Source organism: Pistacia vera, unplaced genomic scaffold (assembly GCF_008641045.1).
Source record: "Pistacia vera cultivar Batoury unplaced genomic scaffold, PisVer_v2 Contig42, whole genome shotgun sequence".
Lineage (NCBI taxonomy): Eukaryota > Viridiplantae > Streptophyta > Magnoliopsida > Sapindales > Anacardiaceae > Pistacia > Pistacia vera.
The window spans coordinates 107868-121712 of NW_022196246.1; the positions used below are offsets into that span (position 1 = coordinate 107868).

Genomic DNA, 13845 nt, shown 5'->3' on the forward strand with positions numbered 1-13845 from the left:
GTTTAGAGATTGTTGTTCAGCAACTTGTTTGAGGAACCGGAGCATTGAGGCTCTTGCCACTGCTGCTCTTGTTCAAGCCATTAAGGAACTCAGAACTAAATAGAGATCTTGGGTGGGCTGTTTTGTGATTTCTGCAAGTGTGTTTTAGGGGCCGGTGGTTGCTGCAGTCCCCTCTTGTGGGGATGTTTTTGTGTTGGCTGGGCTAGGTTGTTTTGGTGGTGCTTTGTGGAAATGTCTGCTGCAGTTCCCTCTTGTTTTTGTTGGTTGTGTGATCTGCTCTCTTTGAAGGCCGTTTGTATAGGCTCTTATGATTGGTTTTTTTTTCCCTGGTAACTTAAATAAATTATATATGTAGCATTTTTTTTATCTGTTAGAGCAACTTGTGACAACTTTGATAAGACATAAAGAATAGAAATGAGTTATTACAGGCTGTTATTCTTGTTTAAACGCGATAACGGGTAAAAATAAGCTAATATTGAGGTCAATGACTAGATGATCCTAATCTTATTGGCAGCATGGATTCAATAATGGATGATTTTGTTTTTTCTGTCATGTAAATTGAACTTTCATGAGTTGGTGGGGTGCAGTACTACAAACTTGATATTAGCTGTGTGAACAGAATGGTTTGGTTTCTTTTTGCCATGCTATAGACTTCAACGAATTAAAGGCATGAAGGCTTTTGTTTTGTTTTGTATCTTTTTTATTTATTTATTTTTAAGGTTAGGACTTGACTAATCGCTTATATACCTGCTAGCTTGTTAATTATATGATTATGTAAAACAAATGATGTAGAGAAATGGTATGGAAATGATCATAGTTGAATTTTGAGGCATAGTTAAGTAAAAAATGTTAGTGATGGATGGGGACATGCTAGTTTATCATTTTGTGTTTCACAAAGATCTGGATACACAGTGAGCCATATGTATGGCATAACTTACTATATACGCCAAAATAGTATCACATGTTGTATAGCCAAAAAGGGTTGAAGCCACAAATCAATTATGGATTTTTTTCATAAACAAGGGGGGGAATATATATAACTTCTATATCCTTAGATTCAGTATCTTAAGAATATAGAAATTTGTGGGGGCATGAGATATGTAAATTTGGCAGTTTATTATTTGGAATTTGTCATTTATATTTTGGGCAATACTTTCAAAGCTAATTGACAATCTGTTTATAGATCAATATCTATAATCATGTCATCCATTTAATGGGTTCTGAAGCAGGATAAAATTTGATCATTTAAGTGGTGCTTTTTTCTACTAACTGGATCTCTACTTACTGAAAGCTTTCATGTGATGGTGTTGATTAAATAAGTTCCTTGTTTCAAAGTTTTCATATTGTCTTATCTACAGACTAACAGTAAGGAATGATGATGAATTCAGTTATGACTGACTATGATGATGAATTTTTTATGTATACAGGTTTTAGAAGAAAGCAGAAAATGGTGAGAGCAAAAAATACAACCATTCCTTATGAAGGCACATCGTTATCTGCAATCCAATTTTGAGACTTGCGAGATAAAAAACAATATGAGGAGGTGTTGAAAAGAGATATTTGCCTTGGAAAAAGTTTGGATTTATGACTTATAACAACTTTAGGTTAAGGAGATGAAATGAATGGTTGGATTAATAATTTGAAATGGGACCGGTTGGTCAGTATTAGATATGATGGATATAAGCATTTGATCTATAAGTTTTTTGGTAGTTTGGAAGTTGTGGAGATAGATACTGATGAGTTTCCAGCGTATACAATGTTTTTTAGATTAAAGAATTAGAACTTTGTAGTGAGACCACAAGATTTAGCAACCTGGATAGGATTTGATTTTGAAGGTTTTGAAAACGTATCTAGAACGTGGGATTCCAAACAAGCTTGGATTGATGCTTCTTGGATAGGGACTTACCATCCACATAGGTGTTAATCTACAAAGTTAAAGAATCCTACTATGAGAGTATTTCACAGATATCTGTCTTACACATTTAATGGTAGGAAAGAGACAAATGGAAATGTGACAGTTAAGGATTTAATGTTCATGGAAGCAACAGTAGTAGGGAGGCAAGTAAATTCAGCGAAGTTATTGATTAAGAAGTTGGGAGAGATTCAAGCAGAAAAATGAGAAATATATTGGGGGATGCTTGTTACGTTAATATGTGAGAAGTTGGGTATTGAGATCACCCCTAATGATGCAACAAATAAGATTAAGTTTTCTGTAAATAATGTGTTGGGGTATGTGACATTGAATAAAATGGGTTTGATTAAAAAGAATATGGCAAGAGAATGATTTGTGATTAGGGATGAAACGAAGGGAGATGCAATGGTTCAGGAATGTGTCAGTGTTCCAGAAAGGGTAAATGAAGGACAAGTCTATGTGCACAAAAGAAAAAGAACGAGTATTGAACCTGGATCATCTAAGACTGTAGAAGATATGTCTTCTCATACTTTAGACGAAATAGAAAGCAGATTTGAGCGGATGGAAAAGTTTCAAGAGGAGCGTTTTTCACGTATTGAGAGGCAAATGCAAGAACAACATGATCAATTGCAAAGTGATTTCAACTCGTTTGCATCAAAAATAGAAGAAACAGTTGACATCATTGGGGAACGCATGACAAAGATTTTCAGCATAATGAAGAACTTCTCAATAGCCTCCTTCTCCTCTAGTCAACCTCCACCCCTGCACCATGATGAAGAATTTCTCAACAGCCTCCTCCTTGTCAACATTCTTGGAGAATGCACTATGAATGTTAATTATGATTATTTGTACTTCAAATACTAAGCTTTACGTACGAAGATTATATTTGCCTTTTGTTTATAAATAGATTGATTTCCGTGGATGTTCTTGATAAAGATTGTCTTTTGTTTATAAATAGATTTGCCTTTTATTTATACATATCTCAACTACTCTTTTGAATACATATGTATATGTAATACTAGACATACCCAAAGACATCAAAATTCAAATCTCAAATGAAATGCATATTCAAAATTTCATCTACAACTGGAGTCTGCAATGTGACGATAATATTTACTGAAAACATTCATAGTAAGTTACATTAAGGTCATTATCATGAACTCATAACCCTACAACAGATAGCCTACTCATACATAACCAATGACGAAAATAATAAAAACAAAACAACTGAATCAGCATACAACTCAACTGCATTCGGCATAAATTAACCAAAGCATGAATAATTTCTACCAAATACAATTCTATATGCTTCAACCTGTTAACAATATCAAACATCTTCCAACGAGACATGTTCATCATTTACAAACTCTTGTCTAGTATAGAAATTACTTTGTCCTGCGAGATTCTAAACCGGACTAGTGGACATCTGTCTTTGTTTAACAACCACAATTTAGCACACATTATAGAAACTTAAGCCAATTACAATTATACAACATACATAACACATACATGGGTAGTAACAACATCATTCGACAACACTTGAGTTTCCGCATCGGCCACCGAAGTAGATAAAAGAAACTGTTCCTTTTGTCGCTCTACTAATGATCATTTTCCAAAAAAGTAGCATAACACATTAATAATCAAGTCGATATCATTCTAAACTTCAAATAAGTAAATAATGTTTCAAAAAAGAAATATCATGTAAGAATAGGTATATAACTCATACCAATTCTTTGTTTTTGTAATTTTTTCTTTTTAACCCTACTTACAATTTCTTCAACCTTCGATTGCTTTCTTCAATCTTCGATTGTTTTCTTCTACATGGAGGATGACTTTTGTTACGAACTGCCTGTGGACTAATAATTAGACTATTCCCCTGTTTCGGAGGACTGTCCCCATCTTGACTACTCAAACCGGTTGTGGAAGAGATGTTCACTTTTGTACCAAGCCCTCCCTCACTTTCCTTTTGCTCCAACTTTTTCTTCATGTCAATCATAAACTCCATCAATATATTATAATCTTCCTCATTGTTTGATGTCATATCGACTATTGTTAGCATTAAATGAGACAACTTATCAAAACGTTGCCCTTCAATGTTGGTGCTCCACCTATTATAACTCACCTCAATTTTCGTATGACATCTATTTATATTTTTCCTCCAACGCCGTAAAATGTAATTTTTTGGAACGTGTGAAACCCTTTTATGAATCAACACCATAATGGCATGTTTGCATAAAATCTCCCTGAACTCAAACAAATGACAAGTACAACGAATATCACACGAATTTTCTTCAAAGTATACCGCAAACAGAACACAGTGACTACTATCTCCAAACCAAACATCTTCCAAAACTTGATACTCCTCGTATAAATCACATTTATTCAAAAAAGATAATTCACAATAAATATTCCCCACAATCTCTTCTTGAAACTCTTTCAACTTTGCAGTTGTGTATGCAGTTTGAAATTGTTTCTCAATAAGGTAATTAGTTATGCATGGTATCCAAGATTTGAAAGATCTAAAATCAGTCTCCCTTTCTTTTTCTACTTTATCTCGCAATGCATTATCATATTGTTCCACAAATTGTTTCAAAGTAGTTTTGGAATTTACATACCCATAAAAAAAAAATGCATACTTTCACTAAGTTGGGTAGTAGACATACATGCCCAGAAAGTATCTTTAAGAAATGCAGGCACCCATCGTACTCTTTCTTTGTACAATCCACATAACCATGCATTCTCGTGAAGGTTGTGCACATCAACAAATTGGTTCCACCGTTCTTCAAACTCTTCACGCGTAAAGGAATCATACACAATATTTTGCAACTTAAACTTCATAGTTTCATATTCCTTATACCTTCTTAACTTTTCAGGCAGTTTCTTCATTATATGCCACAAACACCACCTATATCTTGTACCAGGGAAAACAATCTCAATTGCATTTTGCATAGCCTTATCTTGATCAGTGATAATTCCATTAGGAGTAACATCTATGCATTCAAGCCAAGAACGAAATAGTCATACAAATGTCTCAGTGTCCTCATGAGAAATTAACCCACAACTTAACAACGTCAAATGTCCATGATGATCAACCCCCACAAAAGTAGCAAATGACATATCATACATGTTCGTCAGATACGTTGTGTTGAAGGTGATAACATCACCGAATTCTTTATATGCAGCCCTACATCTAGCATCAACTCATAGCACATTCTGTAATCGACTCTCTTCATCTACATTAATTATGTACCAGAAATTTAAATTTTCCTTTTGCATTTTCATAAAATACTCAAGTACTGCTTAAGCATCTCCAACTCCAATTCGTAGCCTTCTCACTTTTTCAATGTAGTTCCTACAATCTTTTTGTAGAAACGTCAAATTCTCTACACCTCCTGCATCAACTAAACATGACTGAAAATTTTTATACGGTCTAATCACAGTTATATCATTAACTTCAAGTTGCCTTTTCACATAAGGTTGTATCGTTCAATTAACCTTGAAATATCTTCTTTTTGTTGGACTTGTAAGATCATGGTTATGTTCAAGTACAACTGATTTAATTTCTCATTTGCATTCACCATTCAAAGCTATACTAATCCGACTCTTACAATCTGTTTTGGCAACAGGTTGCTTTTTCAAGGTATTTCTGGACTTACATCTCTCCTTCCCGGAACAAGAACATGCCACTGTCACATATCTCATCTCTCCATCATCGCCTTTCTTTGACGTACGTATCATTGCCTCAAATCTCATTTTGTTACCATACCGTTTGTAATACTTCACCAAACTATCAACTGAATCAAACATCATTCTAATATGAGGCTCTACTACTTCCTCTACACATCCCATATCTTCTAATTCATCACGTTCATTTTCCTGACTATTTAATAGTTTTATAATAGACAAAATTGGAATGTACTAATACAACACATAAAAAAAAAACAATAAGATACAATAAATTTAAAATCATGTTAAAGAAAAAGTTAAGGTTTCAAGCACAATTTATCTCAATATCATTGGAATGAGGCAAACTGGACTCTCTCATATTCTGTGATTTAATGCAAAACAATACTAATGTTCGCGTTCACGAATCTGATTCACAACAATCACCAACAAATATTCTCTATCAGTTTTTTTCTATTGTAACATATATTCAATCCAAAATAGAATACAAAACTAAATAAATGCATAAGTTAAATAAAAACCACTTAACAACCTCAACAAATATTTCTAATCTGGACAAATTTTGATCTTCTTATCTCCCTTTCCACTGTAAACAATTGTTTTACAAAAAATTTATAGCTTTTGTTCTTGTCACGGTAGCTGGTTGTTGAGGAAGAAACAGCTATTGAGAAAGAAACAGCTGTTGAGGAAGAAACTCAAGAAGAATGCAGACGCGAAGAACAGACGGGAACAATGAAGCAGAAGGCGGAGATAGGTGTAAAATGAAGTTTTTTATTTTCTTTCACTCGAAGAATTTTGGCGCTGGTTTTTGGAGAAGCCATATTGGAGAAGCTAATGTTTTTCGCAAATAAAAAAAAAAAGTTAATTAAAATGACATTTTATTATATTATGGACACCATCAATATTATGTGAACGATCGTCTTTTACATAAGGGACATCTGTCCATTCCTTGTGGACAGGTGTCCATACATAATGGACGGACGTCCGTTATATGGGACGCCCGTCCACACGTTAGGGACGGGCATCCAAAGTTTTTTTTTTTTTTTAATATATTTACATTATGGACGAGCATCCCTTATTTGAGGGCGCCCATCCAAAATTAAGGAACGACCGTTCATAACTGATGAATAGGCATCCCTAATTTTTTTTTAATTTTTTAAAACCATTGTTAATAGACGGGCGTCCATTAACATATGAACGCCCGTCCATTAATTTTGTTTATAAAAATTTTATTATTTAAATAAAGGACTGACGTCCATTATATGTGGGCATCCGTCCTTTATTTAGGGACAACCGTCCATAACCTATGAATGATTATCTATTATTATTGTTTATATTGTTTATTCCATTTACTGATGAACGGACGTCCTTTAAATGGGAACACCCGTCTATAGTAAATGGACTCCCGTCCATATAATATGAACGGGAGTCCATGTAAATGAACAGCAATCCATAGTTAATGAACAGCCGTTCACTAGAAAAAAAAAAAAAAAATTGAACATGAAACGTGTCTGGTGTGAGTCACGGGACACGTAAGTCGGTGTAAGATTTCGATAGAGAATCCCGGTGTCCGTAACATTATTGTAATATGAAATGCACCTAAAGTTATCAAAAACTATCAATAATACCCCTAATATTACCAGTGCTAATTTACTACGCCATTGATAAGTTGTCTAATAATAATGCAATTTCGAAACTCTCTCATTCCCCTTAAATCTTCATCAAACTTCTTGAACTATTGAAGGAGGTTAAGAGAAAATATACAAGGAGAAGTCTCAACTAATTTTGATTATTTAACGTTTGGGGGGTGAAAGTAGTTTTGAAAAAGGTTAGCGAGACCTAAAGGGTTAGCATTTCATATCCTCAAAAGCATGAAGTATGTACACCAAACAGCACATATCGACATTCGCGTTCGGTATAATCAAAAAGTGTAAATCCTGCAAACATACATCAATGGGTAGATTGATCTCTATATACAAATTATTGAAGCTGATATCGACATTATGTTCCAGTAATAGCAAGCAAATTTAATCGTCGTTAAGCTAGTTATATACATCATTTAGGAGACGGTAGGCAAGGGGGAAAATGAAAGAAAGACTAGATTCTGAAGTTCAAATTCCCAACAGAAGCTTCACCATAGCTCTAGCACAGGAGAACTCCAATAAAAATAAATAATAGAAAACGAGATAACTATGCTCTTCTACCTGCTGCGATTGCAAGATAGGGGCTCGTGTCACTGTTGCTAGCTAGTTCCCAGAACTCGTGATCTATTTTCAGCTTTTCTGGAAATCAATCCTTCTCCAGTTGACTTTGCTTAACCATCTAAAATCGAATAACGGATGTCCAGACTGTAGCTTCACCAGGTGTCTTCTATACGGTATTAACATAGTCTTCAGACCTGCCATTAATGGCATACCGATTAGAATGAATAGCACGAAAGCAATGACTACAAGAACAGAAACTCAACATGATAACAATGAATACAAGAAAGAACAGAAGAGTAGGCAGGCATACCTGTGATGCACATTGTCCTGTAAATAATAGCGGCACCAGCATCTCCTATAGTATTCATGTGCGGCCTCTCCAAGCATTCAAGAAACTCCAAGTCAGCTTTTAGCAATTCAGCCTGATCATGAGTGTCATAACCCATATCATGGCAATAACAGCAATAATCCAACCAATCAATCGGTCTCCTGTCCCAAATAAGAGAGCCGTTGTCTTTCCCACTTGACCAATTTGGCCCACAATAGTGTCCATATCTAGGAAAAAGCTGGGAAAGAAATGCTCTTGAACCTTTATGCCATGGGACCTTTGACACATATGGTCGAAATTTCACAGGGTTACCTCTGAGAATAGGGTCATTAAACCCTTGTTGCTGAGCACGTTTCTTCAACCTTCTGTTTATAGTTGTTGGTCCTCGACTATTGTCTCTAGTATTAATCGCCCAAGGAATAAGAGATACGAGGGACCAGCCCCATAGCTTGATGTCAAAACCCGCCTTTGGTTCTGACTGTTCCAACAGTACGGCCTTTGATTCAAGGTTTTCTTGCATATCCTCTTTTGAATGGATACTGGACCATCCAATACTAAGAAAATCAAATTTCATCTTCAGCAAAGGCAAGATGTCACCATATTACAGATTACAGCCACCATTAATTCACTCCTTTAGTAATTCTGTCATAGATATAACACTAAGACAAATCAATAAACTAGGCCAAGCATAAATATTTTGAACAACTGAAATCAATTTCAATCGATTTCACACTAATGAATAAATTTATGAAGAACATACAGTTTCATCACTCCATTCAAATACAAAAAGCCAGAATTACATCAAACAAAAATCACTCAAACTCTGATAATAGAAAGGAGATCATAACTTAAGATTAATATTATAACGTTGCTGGGACTGGCATCATTACCAGGATATATTTTCTTCACGTAACGTGTAAGACTGTAATACAGCTAATATCAAGTTTTGCTACGCAAAATTGATAGATTTCTTCACGTAAGGTTACAATGTTATGCTGCCAGGTTTTTCTTTTTGATTCAATTTTCTAAATAAAATCATGAATTTCAACTCAAGCTAACACGTCTCTGCTAGTTTTGATCCTCTAGTAAATTTAGAAAAAAAAGAAAGAGAAAATAAGATCGTATAATATGAAAAAACGCAAAATTACAGTTTTAAGCTCTGCTCTGACGCAATTGCAAAACCCTACAAGCACAGAAATGATGAATAGAAAAGAGAAATCAGACACTTACTTGGACCGAACAAGAGAAGAGAAGGAAAAGCTGGAATTTTGATACGATGTCTTATGAATTTTCCTTGGTTATCTGGGGAAACAAACAGGGAGGAATGGAAGAAGAAGAGAATGAGAAAAGGGAGGAGAGACTGAAAGAAAGAAGAAGAGAAAAGCAGCGACGATTCTCGAAATTTTTTTTAATTTTTTGTGGTGGGAATGAAATCGCAGTGGATTATGGTGACTAAGAAGTTTTTTAATTTTAAAGAATGAGACCCCATTCCTAACCTGCTGTCTGACCTGGCTTCTCATTATTGGTCCTTGGGAATGTTTGGATTTTTTAAATAAATTATAAATATTGTAATTGTTTTTATTTTTCTTTCTACAAATGATATTATATAAATATATTTTATTATTCCTGAGTAATATTACACGTCGTTAATGAATGATCATTTTTCATTCCTCGTCATGCATCTATATAAATCAACATGACATATCAATTGAGATGAAAAATTTAGAACATTGTTTGAGAAAGTGAACTAAATTTGGAATGCATTATAATTTATAACCACAAGATGTCAAAAACGCCCATCAAATCAATGAAACCGCCTTCAAATACACACTTTGAATTCCACAAAATGTTTGAATGTGCATCTACATAGAACAAATTATTGTCACAATATGGTTTCTTAAAAGAGTAAAAAAAAAAAAAAAAAAATGTTACATCTCTTCAAGAATGATTCTGATTCCCCCCATCTACTATTAACAAAACACAGAAGATATAACTTTGCTTTGTTTACAATGGCCCAAAAAATTACATACCACAGTGGAGCTGAAACAAAGGTCAATAATGTTAGTAACCAAATCTCATTCTCACTATCCAAAAATTTTAAAAAAAAAAAAAAAAAAAAAAATTAAATGAAAACGAGGAATAATCGGAGTAAGCAGAACTACATGGAGATACAACTATATGCAATACAGAAGGATTTACAACAAGGCGGCAGACATTCTTCATCCTGAGTCTGTCACCATCTTTGGTTAGTTCCATGGTGGTGAAGATGGTCGATAGATGAAATCTTGGGAAGATGTCGTGCCATAGTTTAGATCAAGGTTGTGGAGCTGTTCCATTAGCTGCGATCGTCTTTCCTTGAAGAAATCAAGACGAGTGGTTAATTCTACCAGAGCAGAAGATGCCGCTGATGGATGCCTTGCATAATCAATTGACTGCAACCACGGTAACATTGTAGAAACAAAGGGTTAACAAGAATCGATTTGGAAAATGCAGAAACAAAGTTCAGGTGATATTTCAAAATTTTCCAATCTATATTGGCACACCAAATGTGGTAGCAAACTGTCAGCAAAACTCGAGCTCACCTCTACTGCTCTTGAAGTGGAAGGAACGGATGCAGAATCAACAGCAAGATCATCCAGAGACACAGTAGTAGATGCCTCGGTACTTTTTGAGTCACTCAAGCTGGTTGACTCCATAAATTGCTTCCGTGAAGGCAGTCTGCTGCTGCTTCCAGTTGCTGATACTTGTCCTTTAACATTTCTCCAATCTGCCCCTAACAAATTCTCCTACAGTATCACAGCAGAATATTATATTAGGACTGGTTAAAAGCATGTGTATTAATAAACTAAAAAGGATAACAAATGGCAAAAGCAAGTGATCTGACAGTCCAAAATAAATCCTGCAGGAAAGTACAAATTTATTCATTGCATTCGGGAGGACAAGACAAAGAGGATCCTGCAAATCCTAGGTCATTTCAGTTTGCAATATCCATCTTTGTTATAACTAAGACCAATTGAGGGCTGAACAATTTTGAAGAAATACCTCTGTTCTTTGTTTCCGTTCATGATTAACAAAAGCAAGGGTAGTATCAAAATCTTGCGGAAGAAACCTCCTGCAGATATAAAATACACTTTAGAAATAAAAACCTAAAAAAAATACTATACATCATGTTTAGGCTAACTTAAACGGTCCGAATTCTGAGTCCTACAAAAGGCCCTGGACCAACAATCAGAAAGAGAACAACTCTCTTGATGGATAGGGCAGCGTTTACAAGTAAAATAGTTTTCACACATATGGTGATTAAAATATCAACGTATTAGGAGAAACACTAAATAAAAAAGTAAATCAGATTCAAAAAAGAGTTATCTTGGTAAGTGTTAAAAAGTTGCATGCAACTACCTAAAACTTTTTGACACCACACACTGAGAATTCAAAATGTTAGCATGGTCTTGCACACTCACTGTTGAGAATTATGGTTTTGGACATTTTGGTAACGGTCACATGCATCAGAAAGAGATCCATAGTGATGTTGCCGTTGCTGATTAAGTTGATGATGGAGTTCTGCAACTTTCTGCTTCAACCTGGCCACATCCGCCTCAGCAAGAGCAATCTCCTCTAGCTCAGCCCTTGTCTTCACATCAATTGAAATTATAAGAATCAGTGCTGCTCAAGATTTACAAAAAGAAATAAATATATATAAATACTAGTTTCCTAAGATCGATACAAACTTTAGAATCCATGCTGCGTGAGCTGGAAAACTGTCCAGCAGACATGCTCAAACCAACTTCCAATGCAGCTCTAAGATCTCTTTCAGCTTGTAGCTGCTCCTGCAATCTTGACACCTGTACAATTACTTACACGTCAGTAGACACAAATACAGGATGCACGACAAACATTGATATGTTTATACACAAGCAGATATAACATATAAGGGAGAGTAGAAGTTACGAAATAAAGGCAGTATATAATGAGTAAGAGGGAAATACATCTTGCTCAAGTGCCAAGCGACGCTCATGCAAAGCCTGCTTCCTTCTCTCCAAGCTAGCTTGTAAAATGGCATTTCCTCTAGCCTGTAACAAATTATGACCAATTCTGTCAGTAATAACCCCTATTCTATGACTAAATACAAATAATTTCAGCAGATACGTTGATACCTCCTTCGCAATCCGGTGTCGCAAGTCATTCTTTGTGATCTCAAGCCTCTGAATAGCAAGCCTATTAACAAGTCAACATATTCACTTTTGTTAAAATAATTAGACCAATCTGGAGCAAATCAAATAAAACTGAAAGCTGATTGTAGAAAGTTCAAAATACTTCAAAAGACCTAAGAAGTTAATGCTAGAAACTTTCCAGGGATGTAATATTTTAACTGAATTGTTAGCTAAGTTAAGTTATGTCAGAATTTTGGTATCTATATTAGAGTAAGAAAGTAAAAATTATGAATCATCATATAGAAAATATCTTCAACTGAAAATTATGTATCAATATAGATAATATAGACAACTATCAACTATGTTTGGGATTTGGTTCTTGCGATATAGTAAGCAGATCAGCTTTCTCTGACCAGTGAATTTTCTGGCACTGATAACAGTTCCAACTTGTTTTAAATTCCTCTGACACTTAAAACTCATTATGTGCATCTAGCAGGATAATCAAGACAAGCGGTAGATATTCATCATAAAGAAAAACTTAACTACCTGCTCACCTAAAACTAGTTTAGGCATGGATACTGCCCGCACTATTTAAGTCAACTTTCGTCATTCGATAAACTATTGTTTCATCACTCCCATAATTTTCTGATGCCATTCAGTTCGATTTACAAAAGAGAATGAAACAGCCTTCAGGATTTCACTTTTTCTTAAAACAGGTAATATAAAACCTCCATTAGTTTGACATCATATAAAGTTTGTTACAAGACTAATTTAAGAAAAAAAAAACCAGTGTACCCACACCTCAATGGTATAAGACCTCCACAGCATACATCAATACTATTAGTGATTGAATATTGTAAAGGAAAGAGTGAATGCATGTTAGTATCTTACTCTTCTTCTCCAGAAGAATCAACGGATTCCATTGAAGGCGTCTTTCTGGCCTGTATAAAAGATAATAAGGATCATCAAATACAAAAAATTGCGTTCAAAAGTTGAAAGAATACAATATCGTATGTTTACTTCTCTGTCATGAAATACAAAAGCATACAAATTCAACACCAAATTTTTTTTCATGTGATAGGGGAAGGAGGGTGGACAAGTAATGAGAAACAAATAACACCAATTAAAGACATGAATTTACAACAAAGATGAACAGTGGTCCACCATTAATAACCACAGCTCTAAATTTCAAGCAAAAAACATAAAAAGAAAAGGCTTAAACCAAAAAGTCTCCCAATTTGTGTAAAAACAAAGAAGTATCCTGAAATTTTACGGACCCAAAGCACAGAGATTCAACTATAATACTGATACTCTTCCTTCTGAAAATTTGAGAACTACCATAGTGATTGAATGCAAGAGCATAATAATGGTAGATTACCATCAACCCATAGAAACTCTCCAGAATAGCATCAATTAGATTATCTAGACCATTAATGTTGTAAAGAAATAATAATATTAAGATGTGAATATGAGAAATTTAGGCCATACAAAAACAAAACCTAACAATTTTCTTAGTAAGATAAGTTCAAGCTTAAATGGGACAGATGAATACCAAGAACATGCATT

At 34.7% G+C, this 13845-nt stretch overlaps 2 protein-coding genes across 2 annotated transcripts in view; both read right to left on the reverse strand.

Annotated features, from left to right (window-relative positions):
- Positions 1 to 7652: 7652 nt before the first annotated feature.
- Positions 7653 to 9524, reverse strand: LOC116142830. The gene is made up of 3 exons (XM_031428243.1): positions 9359 to 9524; positions 8111 to 8770; positions 7653 to 7994 (listed from the first exon to the last, which is right to left on the reverse strand). The coding sequence occupies exons 2-3, from the start codon at positions 8700 to 8702 to the stop codon at positions 7870 to 7872; spliced, it is 717 nt and encodes a 238-aa protein (XP_031284103.1). The 5' UTR covers positions 8703 to 8770; positions 9359 to 9524; the 3' UTR covers positions 7653 to 7869.
- Positions 9525 to 9932: 408 nt separating this feature from the next.
- Positions 9933 to 13845, reverse strand: part of LOC116142827 (rho GTPase-activating protein 7) — a 36110-nt gene continuing 32197 nt past the window's right edge. The window contains exons 15-22 of the mRNA XM_031428238.1: positions 13171 to 13220; positions 12283 to 12343; positions 12115 to 12198; positions 11857 to 11970; positions 11590 to 11759; positions 11171 to 11240; positions 10711 to 10914; positions 9933 to 10560 (exon numbers count right to left, since the gene is read on the reverse strand). Of these exons, the coding sequence (XP_031284098.1) occupies positions 10375 to 10560; positions 10711 to 10914; positions 11171 to 11240; positions 11590 to 11759; positions 11857 to 11970; positions 12115 to 12198; positions 12283 to 12343; positions 13171 to 13220 (939 nt within the window). The 3' untranslated portion in view covers positions 9933 to 10374. The remainder of the gene's footprint in view (positions 10561 to 10710; positions 10915 to 11170; positions 11241 to 11589; positions 11760 to 11856; positions 11971 to 12114; positions 12199 to 12282; positions 12344 to 13170; positions 13221 to 13845) is intronic.

Coding starts and splice junctions, on each gene's coding strand:
- LOC116142830 (XM_031428243.1), bottom strand. CDS start 8,702: ATGAAATTTGATTTTCTTAGTATTGGATGGTCCAGTATCCATTCAAAA. Junction 7,995..8,110: donor CAGGACAATGTGCATCACAG/GTATGCCTGCCT, acceptor CATTAATGGCAG/GTCTGAAGACTATGTTAATA.